Source organism: Argopecten irradians, chromosome 12 (assembly GCF_041381155.1).
Source record: "Argopecten irradians isolate NY chromosome 12, Ai_NY, whole genome shotgun sequence".
NCBI classification, from domain to species: domain Eukaryota; kingdom Metazoa; phylum Mollusca; class Bivalvia; order Pectinida; family Pectinidae; genus Argopecten; species Argopecten irradians.
The window spans coordinates 21,020,311-21,032,805 of NC_091145.1; the positions used below are offsets into that span (position 1 = coordinate 21,020,311).

Consider the following 12,495-nt stretch of genomic DNA (forward strand, 5'->3'; position numbering starts at 1 on the left):
TGGAAAAAACTCAACAGAACGTCACAAAACTTGAAATCACCGTGAGATTTCGGGGAACGTGCTTGCTGCCCGTTCCACCACGGACCGTCTGGAAGTTTTGTTACGGCCTCGTACGCACTGTTACGTTTTGTTACGTCAATCCCGTTTTATTACGTCATGTGGCGTTCACCATCTTTACCGTGACTGCCGTGGCAAATTTTTTGACAGTTTAAAAATCTGGCACGGCATCCACGGTATTCACGACCGCTTACGTTTGTCTATCACGTCCTTCTGCGCTGTCTCACGTTGTCTCGCGGTCACCACGTTCAGTCCACGGTGGTCTGAAACGGGGCTGCCGTGGCCGCCGGGAACATAGTGTAAACCTAGCATAAGGAAGTTGGCGGCCATTTTTCTTTGATAGCGCCTAGTGGAATAGATGGGTATAAAACAGTCTTGTAAACCCGGTTATCATTTCAACATTGAACACGAATATGTATACACTTTGTAACACTGTGAGCATCCATAGCTTAACGTTTTCCTTAACTTTTATAAGGCCTTCCTTTTAAATTACATACAATGTCTACATGTGAAAGTTAAGCAATGTTTCTGAAATTTGGGCCAGCTTTCATCAGGTCACGATATACATGTATACATGTATATGGAACTTGACTAGATATTTTGTCCAGAACTTGCGTCGTCTTTACAAACGACTCATTTGAAATCAAATTACGGTACATTTTTAAGTGTTTCCTATTACATTGAATCCGGTATATAGTACAGTACATGATATCGCATATATTTACCGAATCAAAAAATCAAACGCAGGGATACAGACGTAATGATATGGACAAATACGAAATTAGGACCGTTCCCTAAGGTTATCGCGATCTAGTCATGTCCTTTATATTTAGGTCAAATATATTACAAATACTTTCGTGAATGCCAATGAGTGATATATTTACACGAAGCAATGAATTACAACTCCATACGGACGGCTTTATCAAACTTTCGTTGTCAACAACTTGATTCATACAAATATACAGAACTGTGTTGTAACATGAAGATTGAAGACAAAATAATGCTTTATTGTTATATTAACCAATCCATCCATACACTCTTTGGCAAACACTCCATTCATCAATCGGAAGATCTCGCACACGTCTGAAAACAAAGGCTAAAATTACGAGGATATCCAAACGTTCTTTAAAGCCAAACCGGAAATGGAAAACCCTTTATGATTTATGGTGAGTGTGAGGCATTTGAACGATCATGACTGGAATGTGAGAATGGTGCAAGATATAATCGCTGGTACTTCCCACGAACGTCCGTCTGATTGTGCCCAGACCACGACTTCCGGTAACGATATAATCCACTTCCTGTTCTTTGGCGGTGCGCACTATTGCCTCCCCTGTCTCCCCGGCAGCTCGGATAATTTCACCAGTCATCTGTAGGAAAACAAGGAAATAGAATAACAGTGAATGCGAAGGAAAAGTGCATTTCTAATGGAATCTCTCGAGAGGTTATTAAAGATGTAAATACGATTCTATTGAACAGTGACAGGAGATCAAAAGGTTTATTTTACTACGGCCCACACGAACCCTACGCCTAGATTCATGAACACTCCTCGAGGAATCATTCTCCAAAGTAAAGCATTCATAATTTAAGGGTTTCTCCTTAACTTCAGATTTTTTGCTTTACTTTTGCAATTCTTTTCTAAGGAAATTTAATTTAAGGAATTCCTTTAAAGCTAAGGAATGTTCACGAAACTGGGCCCTGATGCATCATTATTTCATGTATCTTGCAAGTTAATCAGCCAGTCATGAGCTTTATGACCACCCCTACTACTTTAATGATGTTTTGATTGAAATGTGAAGGTTTACTGTTAACAGATCTAACTGATAAACCCTTGGTGGATCTCACGTCAAAAGTTGGATACGGTTAGCTAGGTTCAGCCGACCAACGAAAACGTGCTTTATATATGACAGCAACACTGAGCAGAAGTGATTGCAGAACAAGACAATTTTTTGCGTGGTTTCTATTTCACAATGTTAAACTAATCATGTCAAATGTAGACTTCGATCATCTCATGACAAAATTGGACACACTGAAGCATGAAACACAAAAACTAAATACCCCACAAATATGGTAATCTTTAGAATTTTAAATCAGTCGCATAAAACATGTTTTTCAAAGGGTGCTGCCATTTTCTCAATCCATAGATCGATGATACGAGCTTTTTCATTGGTTGTTTATCACGTATATAGAAGGGACACAACTGCGGTGATACAACAGGTGGCGCAGTGAACTTCACTGCTGACTTGAGAACTGCCAAGGATTTCAGGGAGAGTATCGCACTACATATCCTTGGCTAGTGAAGTTGGCTGTCGTCATATCTGTTATATTCAAAACTGATTTTATGTATATAGATGTATTATTTTGCGGACACATACAGGTGAAAACACCAGGTATTTGCCGAATATAGCACCGGTTGTACATGTTTCTTACATATACATTTTGTATATGTAGTTCCGACACCTGTCAAAGTTTTAGAAGGCTTTGGTTTGGTATACTGTGTAACACTTGATCATCAGTTCTTTCTATCTATGACTCCAGTGATGTTTGATATTAATTAAACTTCAAATGAACTAATCCTTAGTCAGAGGCATTACTAATAGGATTAATAGAGGTTACACAACAAAAGGTTGTTAGATATGGCATGTATTCCACACAGTGATTTTTTTAAAGTAATTAATCGGTTCAGTGAGACTAATTGGAGAAAATCTTAGATCTCCGAAGGAAGGGGAATAACTCCCAGAGAAACCAACGACTTACCTCCGAGCGTTTGATCATCTCTTTGAATTTAGCCAACAGCAGTTTAATTCTATTCTCCTCCTCCGAGATCATTCTCATTACAAGGTTCGGGTCCAGGGACATCACAGCTGCATAAAACAAAATTGTATTTACAATCAATTTAATTCCATTTGAAATCTTTTATATTTTGCTTAGATTTTAGTTATGTTTTTTTTTCGTTTTAGAATCTCTCCCTGCCTCTTGAAAACGATATCTGTTTACTAGATATTACTATATATATATAAAAAAATTGAATACTACACGACATCCCGTTCCCGTAGAGAATTCTGTCGATGTGATTTAAATCCAGATCTGGATTTTAATCACATCGACAGAATTTTCTATCGAACGAATTGGTTATAAAGATAAGTATTTAATCATATTGGAATTTTGTCATACTTATATTGTACTTATTGAATACTTTTTTGTTTAACATCCGGGAACAAAAAATCCAATAATAACTAATACTTCGCTGAACATTAAACGAATCAATCTACCGGTATATTATTAAGATACGATAAAGAAAATCACTTACGTGTGTGTACAAGGCCCTTGTAGTCCGCCACGTGACAGAGGATGACGTGGTTACCTGCCTTGTGACAAAACTCCGTGTACCCTGTGTAATAACAAGATAGGATTTGGATTAACTTTACGTACTTGTCACAGTCCGTGTCATTTCAGGACAATTCGTGTGAAGGATGTGCCGAGAATATTATATGATATGATTGTTTTCCACGTTACAGTCGTACAATCGCGATTGAGAAATTGTACTTCATATATATCGCGGTTGCCTCCCTTCGACCATAATGGTCTACAATACACGCAAAATAAATCGAGAAATTATGACAGTCGCGTAGCTACCCTACCCTGGTCACATTATTTTCATGTTAAAAATTATAGTGCCATTGTATTGAGAATTCATGATAGATCAAATCAAAGGCAATCATAAATAAATGGGTAAACGCCTTTTTTCGCAAAAATATCTACAAATGATGGGCAAAAATATTCTCCAAATGATGGGTACATGACTTTATAATGGGTGTTTTACAATTCCCCCTGATTCATTTCCTTGAGTTCATTATAGAAGTTATGGCTACGATATAATATTTACATTTTCATTGGATATATCACTGACATCAACGTTATTTTGACATTAGTTTTATTATACTGTGGTGTGATATTACAGATATTTTTACAGTAACTAATGTGTTAACAATATAATAGATACTATATTTTTTTTTATTTGTGAAAACGGTGAATACATGTAGTCTAAATCCCATTATATGCAACTGTTTTAACAAGTTTGAGCCCCTGAAGCATGGTTTTGGACTGCATCGCATACCATAGACACAGGGGTTAGATTTCACAACAGGTTTAGTTAATAAACATTTAACTGCCAGCTACAAACAATTACCAGGCGGAAATACAACATTCAGGTACATTCCACAACAATCGCAATTGATTTTTAAAAGATTTGATTATGTTTAGATACCAACTATTCAGCATTTTCACCACAATCGTCATTTTCTTCAAAACCGGACCCCTGCTAAATCGAGCAACCGGATTACACGTTGACTGCACTGCTAGTACTGCGCAGTATTTTTTTATTTGAAGCTACATGATCATGTTTTTATGATAAAATTTAAGCCATTAATTCTTGTACATAAAAACAATATTTCAAAATCACCGTTTTTAATTGTAACAACGCGCAAAGAATGAAGTTATTTTCGGAACTACAGTTTATGTTGCCTTGGTGACGAAAAGAACTGACTGGCGGCTGTTCCGTACCTGTACATACATGTACGATAACTGCTACAATGTTGCAAATTGTATAATAATCTTATACCGAATACATATAATTTGACTTTTTTTCAAAAGCGGGATATTTAAATTGGTTAACGTAAATATAAGGATTGATTATCAATTTTGTTGCTTGCATTGACTGATGAAGAAAGTTAATAACGTGCAAATGTTACATGAACTGCTTCGCAGTTCACTTCATTTGCACGAAATTAACTTTCTTCATCAGTCAATGCAAGCAACAAAATTGACAATCAATCCTTAAATACCGACTAAACATTTACTTTAATTGAAAAATTATGGGCGTGGACTGACACCCTTATGTCCATATCATAAGACATATAACATAGATTATATGGTGTTAAGGTTGTATTCTTCTGAGGTTTCAGTCCCGTTGAAGTCTCGTTTCGACAAAGATCAAAGAAGTTATGAGATTTTCAAACACAATTTATCAATACCTGTAGCAAGTTGCCAGTTTCAAATTTTGTCAAAAAATTACATTTCTAACTTCAGCAGATTTTTTTATACGGGGATTTTAAGAAATGGTCCATTTGGCGGCCATTTTGAAATTGTGTCTTTTTTCGCTTTGAGTAGAGCCAAAGTTTTACTTAAATCATCACTGCACCAGCATTTTTAGCTGTATCGAGCTATTTTTTGCTGTAAATCTTTACTTGGTTCGTGATAATTAAAATATTGAGCATTAATGTATGAAATGATTCACTTTTTTCACTTTATTTTTACATTTAATGGTAATTTGAGCACTTTTATTTTTTACTCTAAAATACTGAAAAATAACAAATATTCAAGTGGGGCAAAAAAGTAAGCACACGGACCCCCCATTTTTCTGCCTGATTCTGAAAGAACAACCCTTTCCCTATAGATATGCAAAATATTAACAAAAGTTTGATACCAGAACTTTTTCTATAAAGGGTTAGATTTGGCAAAAATGGCTGAAAATGGTGCATTTTGTAGCTCAAAATTAAGGGGTAGGGGTAGCATATGTTGTTATTATGAGAAAAAAATATTAGTCTTTTTGATCAAAACTGGTATATTTTAAAAGAAGACTACTGGATAATAAATTCTACAAACATAAATACATATCAATCACCTCATTAGGAAATTATAGCTATAAAATCTTGTGCATATGGTCAAAACGGCAAAATTCCCATAAAATCCAATATTTTGTCAATTAGGTATCTTTGAGTGACAAAAGCTCAAAAACGAGCACACGGACATATGTTTTTTCTTTCATTTTCTTTCATGGTATGAACTCCTCTTTCCAAAATCTATATGAGAAAAAAAGTTTAATAAGAAAATTTTGAGTTCTCAGAGGAGTACATCCTTAATGGTAATTAAAGTACATATGAGGTTAAAAGAAGTATCAATAATTATCATATATTGCCCTTTAGACGGTTTTCCAGTAGGATTGCATTAAGTCTTCCGTGGTTTCTGCGTTCACGACCGGTTCTGGCAAACGCTCAACACATTACCAACCAGATTCATCATCCCTGTTGTTGGTGGATATTGGTATCTTTGGTGTGTTATTTGATTGTTTAATCATCTTTACTATCACCGATTTATATCTCACTAAATTCAGATTTCTGTATGATGTTACATTTACCTACAGTGTAGAGGCAATGCTTTTTGGTGTATATACATTAATTACGTCGATAATTTTTCTTCTTGAATCGTGTTTTATGATACACGTAAATCAAGGTTTTGAGTTAACTCTCCATACATCATTATATAAGTACACGAAAAGATTTTAATATGTCAGCATTGTAACAGGCCAAACTATCATGGACCTGTTTAATCCATTGTTGTCGCTATCGGTGGCGATAATTACAGGGGTTAGTAGTACATGTAGTAATCACTAGTATCACAAGGTATAAGGTATAATAGAAAGAAATCAGAGTTACCGGGATTGCCATCACAGAGGAAAAATATTAAACGAAAAAATCCCAACTCTTCTTTGTAAGTGATGATTTAATTCCACATCAATTTATGAATGTTCAAAACTTACTCCAAGGTGTTCTGTTAAACAATTAAACGTTGATTTTGGACAAAGAGGCAAATATATATGTATCCAAAATATTAATATTTAGAAAGATCGATTTTAGTTGTTATATATATAACGAAGTTCAAATATGGTCATATGTTTCTTTCTTCTTTCAAACACAGGTACATAATGTACCAAGGTGTAATCAAAGCTCCCCAAACCCTGATGGGCCATCCTATAGCTTCAGCATACTGTACGTTTGTCTGTTTCCTTTGAAAATCCTTGGTAGGTGGATCGGAGGTCCCTAATATGTTTTAGGTAGGTGACTTCTCATAGATCTACCTACCAGTGATTGTTTCTGTGGGAGTCCCATTTTTGTTGTGGCACGACTAGCCGGCGGTGAGCTTGAAATATGATAGACGATGCTGAATAGGTAAGCGAGCTGTGGAGAGGGTGTCCAATGGTGATGGTTAAAAGGGAGGGAGACGGAAGGCAGGGCAAATGAGTAGAAAAGGCAGTCGTACGATGTGTAATGTATAGAAATATAAATATCACTGTATTTATCATCACTATTGCTGGATGTTGTGCAATACTTGTGTGTTTCATTTCAAGAAATTTATTGACATGATGTTGCACTCAAAAGGATTAAATAACAGGCAAAGCCTATATATATAAATGCTTTCCTTTGTGGATATTAGATTACAATATTTTGAAATGAACAATTGCATAACAACAAAATATAGAAAATGTTAGTAATTAGGTTATAAATATATACATATTACATAAATACATGTACATGCATTCACGCGCACACCATTACACACACATACATTATAAATTTAATATAAATGTATTAATTTAAACTAAGGTATATGAAATAAGTACATATGAAAAATAACATTTTAATAATTTATCATCACTGTTATTGGATATTGTGCAATACTTGCGTTATGAAAGGATATTGTGCAATACTTGCGTTATGAAAGGATATTGTGCAATACTTGCGTTATGAACGGATATTGTGCAATACTTGCGTTATGAACGGATATTGTGCAATACATGCGTTATTGAACGGATATTGTGCAATACTTGCGTTATGAACGGATATTGTGCAATACTTGCGTTATGAACGGATATTGTGCAATACTTGCGTTATGAACGGATATTGTGCAATACTTGCGTTATGAACGGATATTGTGCAATACTTGCGTTATGAACGGATATTGTGCAATACTTGCGTTATGAACGGATATTGCGCAATACTTGCGTTATGAACGGATATTGTGCAATACTTGCGTTATGAACGGATATTGTGCAATACTTGCGTTATGAATGGATATTGTGCAATACTTGCGTTATGAACATTTATTCTTATTATATTTCCAAAGCACCTACAACACATAAAATGTCCAGAAATGCTGAGACAGGAATCCTGATTTTCAGTATTTATTTGGATTTTATATATTGTCTCATTGTAAAATATATCAAAGGCTGAGTCGCTGTTTGATCAGTTTTCCTGGATTGTTGCTTTGGAGGGGAATAACATGTTGCATACACATTGTTTCAACCAGCGTATAAATTTAAAGCTATCGCGGTTATCTCCCTTTAATTAAAAACATATTTTTGCTTAAATCTTCTACGGAGGGTGTGCGAATTTGACTACGTTGGGGAGGGGTGGAGACATTTTAGGGCGCCATTGGACGTTAGAGCCATTTTGGCCGAGGTTGGTGGGGTGGGGTAGGGGTTACTGACAGTCTGTGTCTAAATTCAACTTCTAAATACTGTTATAGAGTATTGTAATCTCTCTGAGTTTATGGTTGTCTTACGAGAGGCATTTTCTTTCCATGCCCAATTCCCACACATTGTAATCGTTGACACTGGCAGTTTACTGACAACTATCTATAAATACATTTCGTCACGGTTTCGAGCGGGGGAACAGAAATATATATACCCATCATCATCATGTGAGACCGAAATGGCTGCGGTCTCTCCGTCACTCTGGCGCTTTTATAACCTGCCAATCCTACAGACTACTGTACCTATATAATATCACAGTATGGGAAGGAAATTCTGTTTTGAAAATAAAGTAAATCTTTACAACAATCAGAAAGAACCAAGGTTTACTTAGATAAAGAACCTCAAAGAGAATTTTCTCAAGAAATACATTGTCTACGGGAATATACAACTTGTATAAATAGATACCGATTTGGGAAATCTCAATCTTTAAGAAATGCTATACATGTAGACTCATGTCAGAGGACATGCTGTAAAAATAACTATAACATTTTACATGTATACATATTTACACGTACATTTATGTGAATTTAAGAATAAATCGCAGTATAACCCATGAACTGAGAATGGTAGCGGAAGTACACATGGGTAAAGCATCCGGCTAGTATATATGCTATGTACACTCTACATCTCACAGCAAACTTATTTCGATGTCCATTTAACGAAGTCTCATAATCTCGAAGTCATACAATGAACATATACTCCACAATTTCACCCACTTATCGCACATTTCTTATCAATCCAAGTAAATGTCTTTGAATATTTGAAAATATATAGTTCATTGTTGAAATCTAACGATTGGGTCTACGAATAATTCAGACAAACTGCAAATACTGAATGTAGTCTAGAATTATTTATTTTTGTAGCCACTTATTTGACCTTTGACCTTGAGGTTAGAGTTAGAAAGTGCAATGATGATGGAGTATAAGAGGCTAATTTCCTCAATATAATTTATCCGCAATGGGTTTGAAATGAAGACATACGACATACGGAGTTAAAGAAATTAGGAAATTAGAACCCTCAACTATTCCTATGATGCGAGAAGTGAGGGTACTTATCGTAGGTCGGCGGTTTTACTCGGGAAACCTAGGTTACTCTACCAGAAACTTATATGTTTCTGTCACTTTCTGACTTAACTGGGATACAAAAGTTAATCAACCACATCAAATCAAACAAAGAGAAAATGATTTGACACTTTTTTCTATAAAAGTATCAAATGTAGGTTTAAGAAAAACACGTGTCCCGGGTGCGGAGGATGCTTGGTGGATGTACTATGCCTATACACTTACTGCTTAGCTACTTACAAGGGCCAACATTACACTATAACTGTAATTACCCATCTGTCTGCATCTGTCTTATCAACACGACGTCCCCGTAATCTCATCATCACCGGGCCACATGTACATGTATATATATCACTGTGCAGTGTATGCAGCATTCGTAAGATTCAGAACATTAACATACTGTACGGGTCAGGACTAACGTGGAACTCTTACACATGGTGGTCGACCTACATTATAGTGCATAGTGCATATGCATGTGCACGTGCATGTAGAAACATCATAACATGAATTATCTACATCGTATGGAATCATTGGAATGTCAAATATCATTTCTGCTAATAGCGCCTTCTAAATACACCCCCCTGGAGTACTTCATTTTCCTCCAACTCCATAATCTGCTCATAATTGACCGAGTGCACAAAAATTACGTTGTTTTAAAAACATGTGGTACCTGATGTAAAAACCAATGCCTACCCGCACACTACGTGGGGTTTGCCAATTTGGAAATTGATAGCTCAACCCAAGTATAAGATGTGTGCTGTCGACATATAAGTGGAATAAAAAAATATTTTATCCCAATTTGAGATATACAAGAATCTCGACCCAATGGGTAAGCAGGGGCGTAGCCAGGATGAAAACAATGTGGATGCAGAATCCTCTCTGTAGAGATATCCTTGTATGCCAAGATCGAAATTACTTCCATTTGTTTTTGCTACCATAAACAAGAAAAAGAATGGTCATGGAACACACCCTAGTGAACTTAATGTTTGCATAGTGGAGTTCAAAAGTGCAATATCAAGCCTTGTTGAATATTGTATTACATGTATGTTATTCTATTTATGTAATCTTCAAATTGGAGTAAATAAAGAGAATAATACCAACCTCCACGTGACCAAGATTAGTGGAAATAATTTATCTATAGTAACGCTAGTTCGTTTAAATAAAATTGATTGTACAATCTGGTGGGGAGTATGGATACTCATGGGAGTTATTTTAGCAAGAGTATAGCTTACAATACAAGTAAAGAACAATCTTGCTTAATTCTTATACATTTTGTGTAAAAACGTTAATATCAGTATAAATTCTTAAATGAACATGAAAATGATGTGGATGTACGGGAGTACCAGAGTCTATGGTAGAGCTACGCGCCTGGTAAGATTCTTGATTTATCAAACGCAGGCTAGGCTTGAAGGGTGTTTGGCAATTTAAGAATCTTATCCAGAGTGTTGGGATTTCCTGTCATACCCACAAGGAGAGTGTCTGTGAATGGTTTGTTTTATTCAGTATTGGCCTACCTGTGTACCATATTACATGTGTTCGTTCAATCTGATTAAAATACAGATCCTTATTATCACTACATTGGATAAGAGGATCTGAGAACATCCCATTAGGGGTCACGTCAAGATAACCTTTTGAAATGGCCAATCAAATTGGCACTGCCAGAATCTTGACTGGGGACGAAAGAGTTTGAAAAAGCTGTCCAAATTATTTTCGTGTATGTAGTCATCTCACCCGGAGTGCACAACAAAGCTAATTGCATATGTATACTGGGGCGAAAAGACGATTTCATTTGATGTTGTAAGGTGTAGAAACTGTATTTGCTCTTAAGCTCCTAAGTATTAACATGTAAGAGAATTATCCAATCTAGGTAAATATCTATATTTAGCATGCAAAAGGAGGAATTGAAAGCCTTATTAATATATATTTAGTATATAACAAATGTAATATATGTATATAAGTGTCCTTGTTAATTATCTTTTATTTATTAGATTTGAGTTTGAAATCTGTCAACTGTCTCGCATTGAATTCATAATATATTATTTTACTATATGAATATTATTATTACTATTATGAACCTATGTAATATTCCAATATTTGTTGATCACTCTCCGTATATGGATTGGTACGTTGCAATTGATAAATACATGTTGTTATTTTCACCTATAGGTCGAAAGGCCTACGGAATAAAACGAATGAAATGGACTTGATTGATTTGTCACCGTCGCTGTCATTGTGACGTCATTAAACTGTTGCCGTGTCGTCATCATATAATTGTTTAGAACGTGCAAAGATCTCTTGCAGCTTTTCATCTCGCATCGGTAAAGAAAAAAAAGAGTTGTCTTTTCCTTAGAAATAACAGGATATATCCCTGTGAAGTATGGGGAACATGCAATGGTATATACAATAGAGACTAGCTACTATAGAGAAGGGGGTTTATATCCGTTACACTGACTCGTTAATACTGTATACTTATTATCATATCTAACTAGGAGCCACTGTCAGCACTTTATTTACATTATAATACCGTCAAAATACATAGCGAGACTTTTTAAAAGTCTAACAAGTACGACTTGATGTAAGCAAGTTCTCTATCAGATCGATTGTTAAGTTCAGATCAGATAGATAATCTATTGGCCTACGTGCAAAATAGCTTACTTTATAGAGTCGAATCCCCCGGTGTTAGCCTTTAAATACATACACACACGTATACGCACACTTGTTATATTGTCGACTGCATGGTAGTACTGTATATATACATGTATTAACTAGAAACACATACATGTGCGTGCTACATGTAATAATGTTTGATATGACTGACCAAATAAACATAAAAAATTCTTTTTAACTCACAATTGAATGCATGCTCAGCGTTTTCACTGCCGTCCATGGCGATGAGAACTTTCTTACGAGTTTCTGTAGTTTGTGAAGCCATGTTGGTGAAGCAGTGTGAACCATCTACTTGTTGATGTTTGCTGGTGAACAAAACGTCATCGTAATGTGCTTCTGCCT

General features: G+C 35.6%; 1 protein-coding gene across 1 annotated transcript; it reads right to left on the reverse strand.

The window, feature by feature from the left end:
- Positions 1-954: 954 nt before the first annotated feature.
- LOC138336210 (universal stress protein YxiE-like) lies at positions 955-12,495 on the reverse strand. The gene is made up of 4 exons (XM_069285587.1): positions 12,337-12,495; positions 3,365-3,445; positions 2,812-2,918; positions 955-1,424 (listed from the first exon to the last, which is right to left on the reverse strand). The coding sequence occupies exons 1-4, from the start codon at positions 12,416-12,418 to the stop codon at positions 1,212-1,214; spliced, it is 483 nt and encodes a 160-aa protein (XP_069141688.1). The 5' UTR covers positions 12,419-12,495; the 3' UTR covers positions 955-1,211.

What these genes read in the sequence shown, in the direction of transcription:
- LOC138336210 (XM_069285587.1), bottom strand. Translation starts at nt 12,418, where the DNA reads ATGGCTTCACAAACTACAGAAACTCGTAAGAAAGTTCTCATCGCCATG. An exon ending in CGCTGAGCATGCATTCAATT is followed by an intron (nt 3,446 to 12,336) that starts GTGAGTTAAAAA and finishes GTTATTACACAG; the next exon opens with GGTACACGGAGTTTTGTCAC. An exon ending in CAAGGGCCTTGTACACACAC is followed by an intron (nt 2,919 to 3,364) that starts GTAAGTGATTTT and finishes TGTTTTATGCAG; the next exon opens with CTGTGATGTCCCTGGACCCG.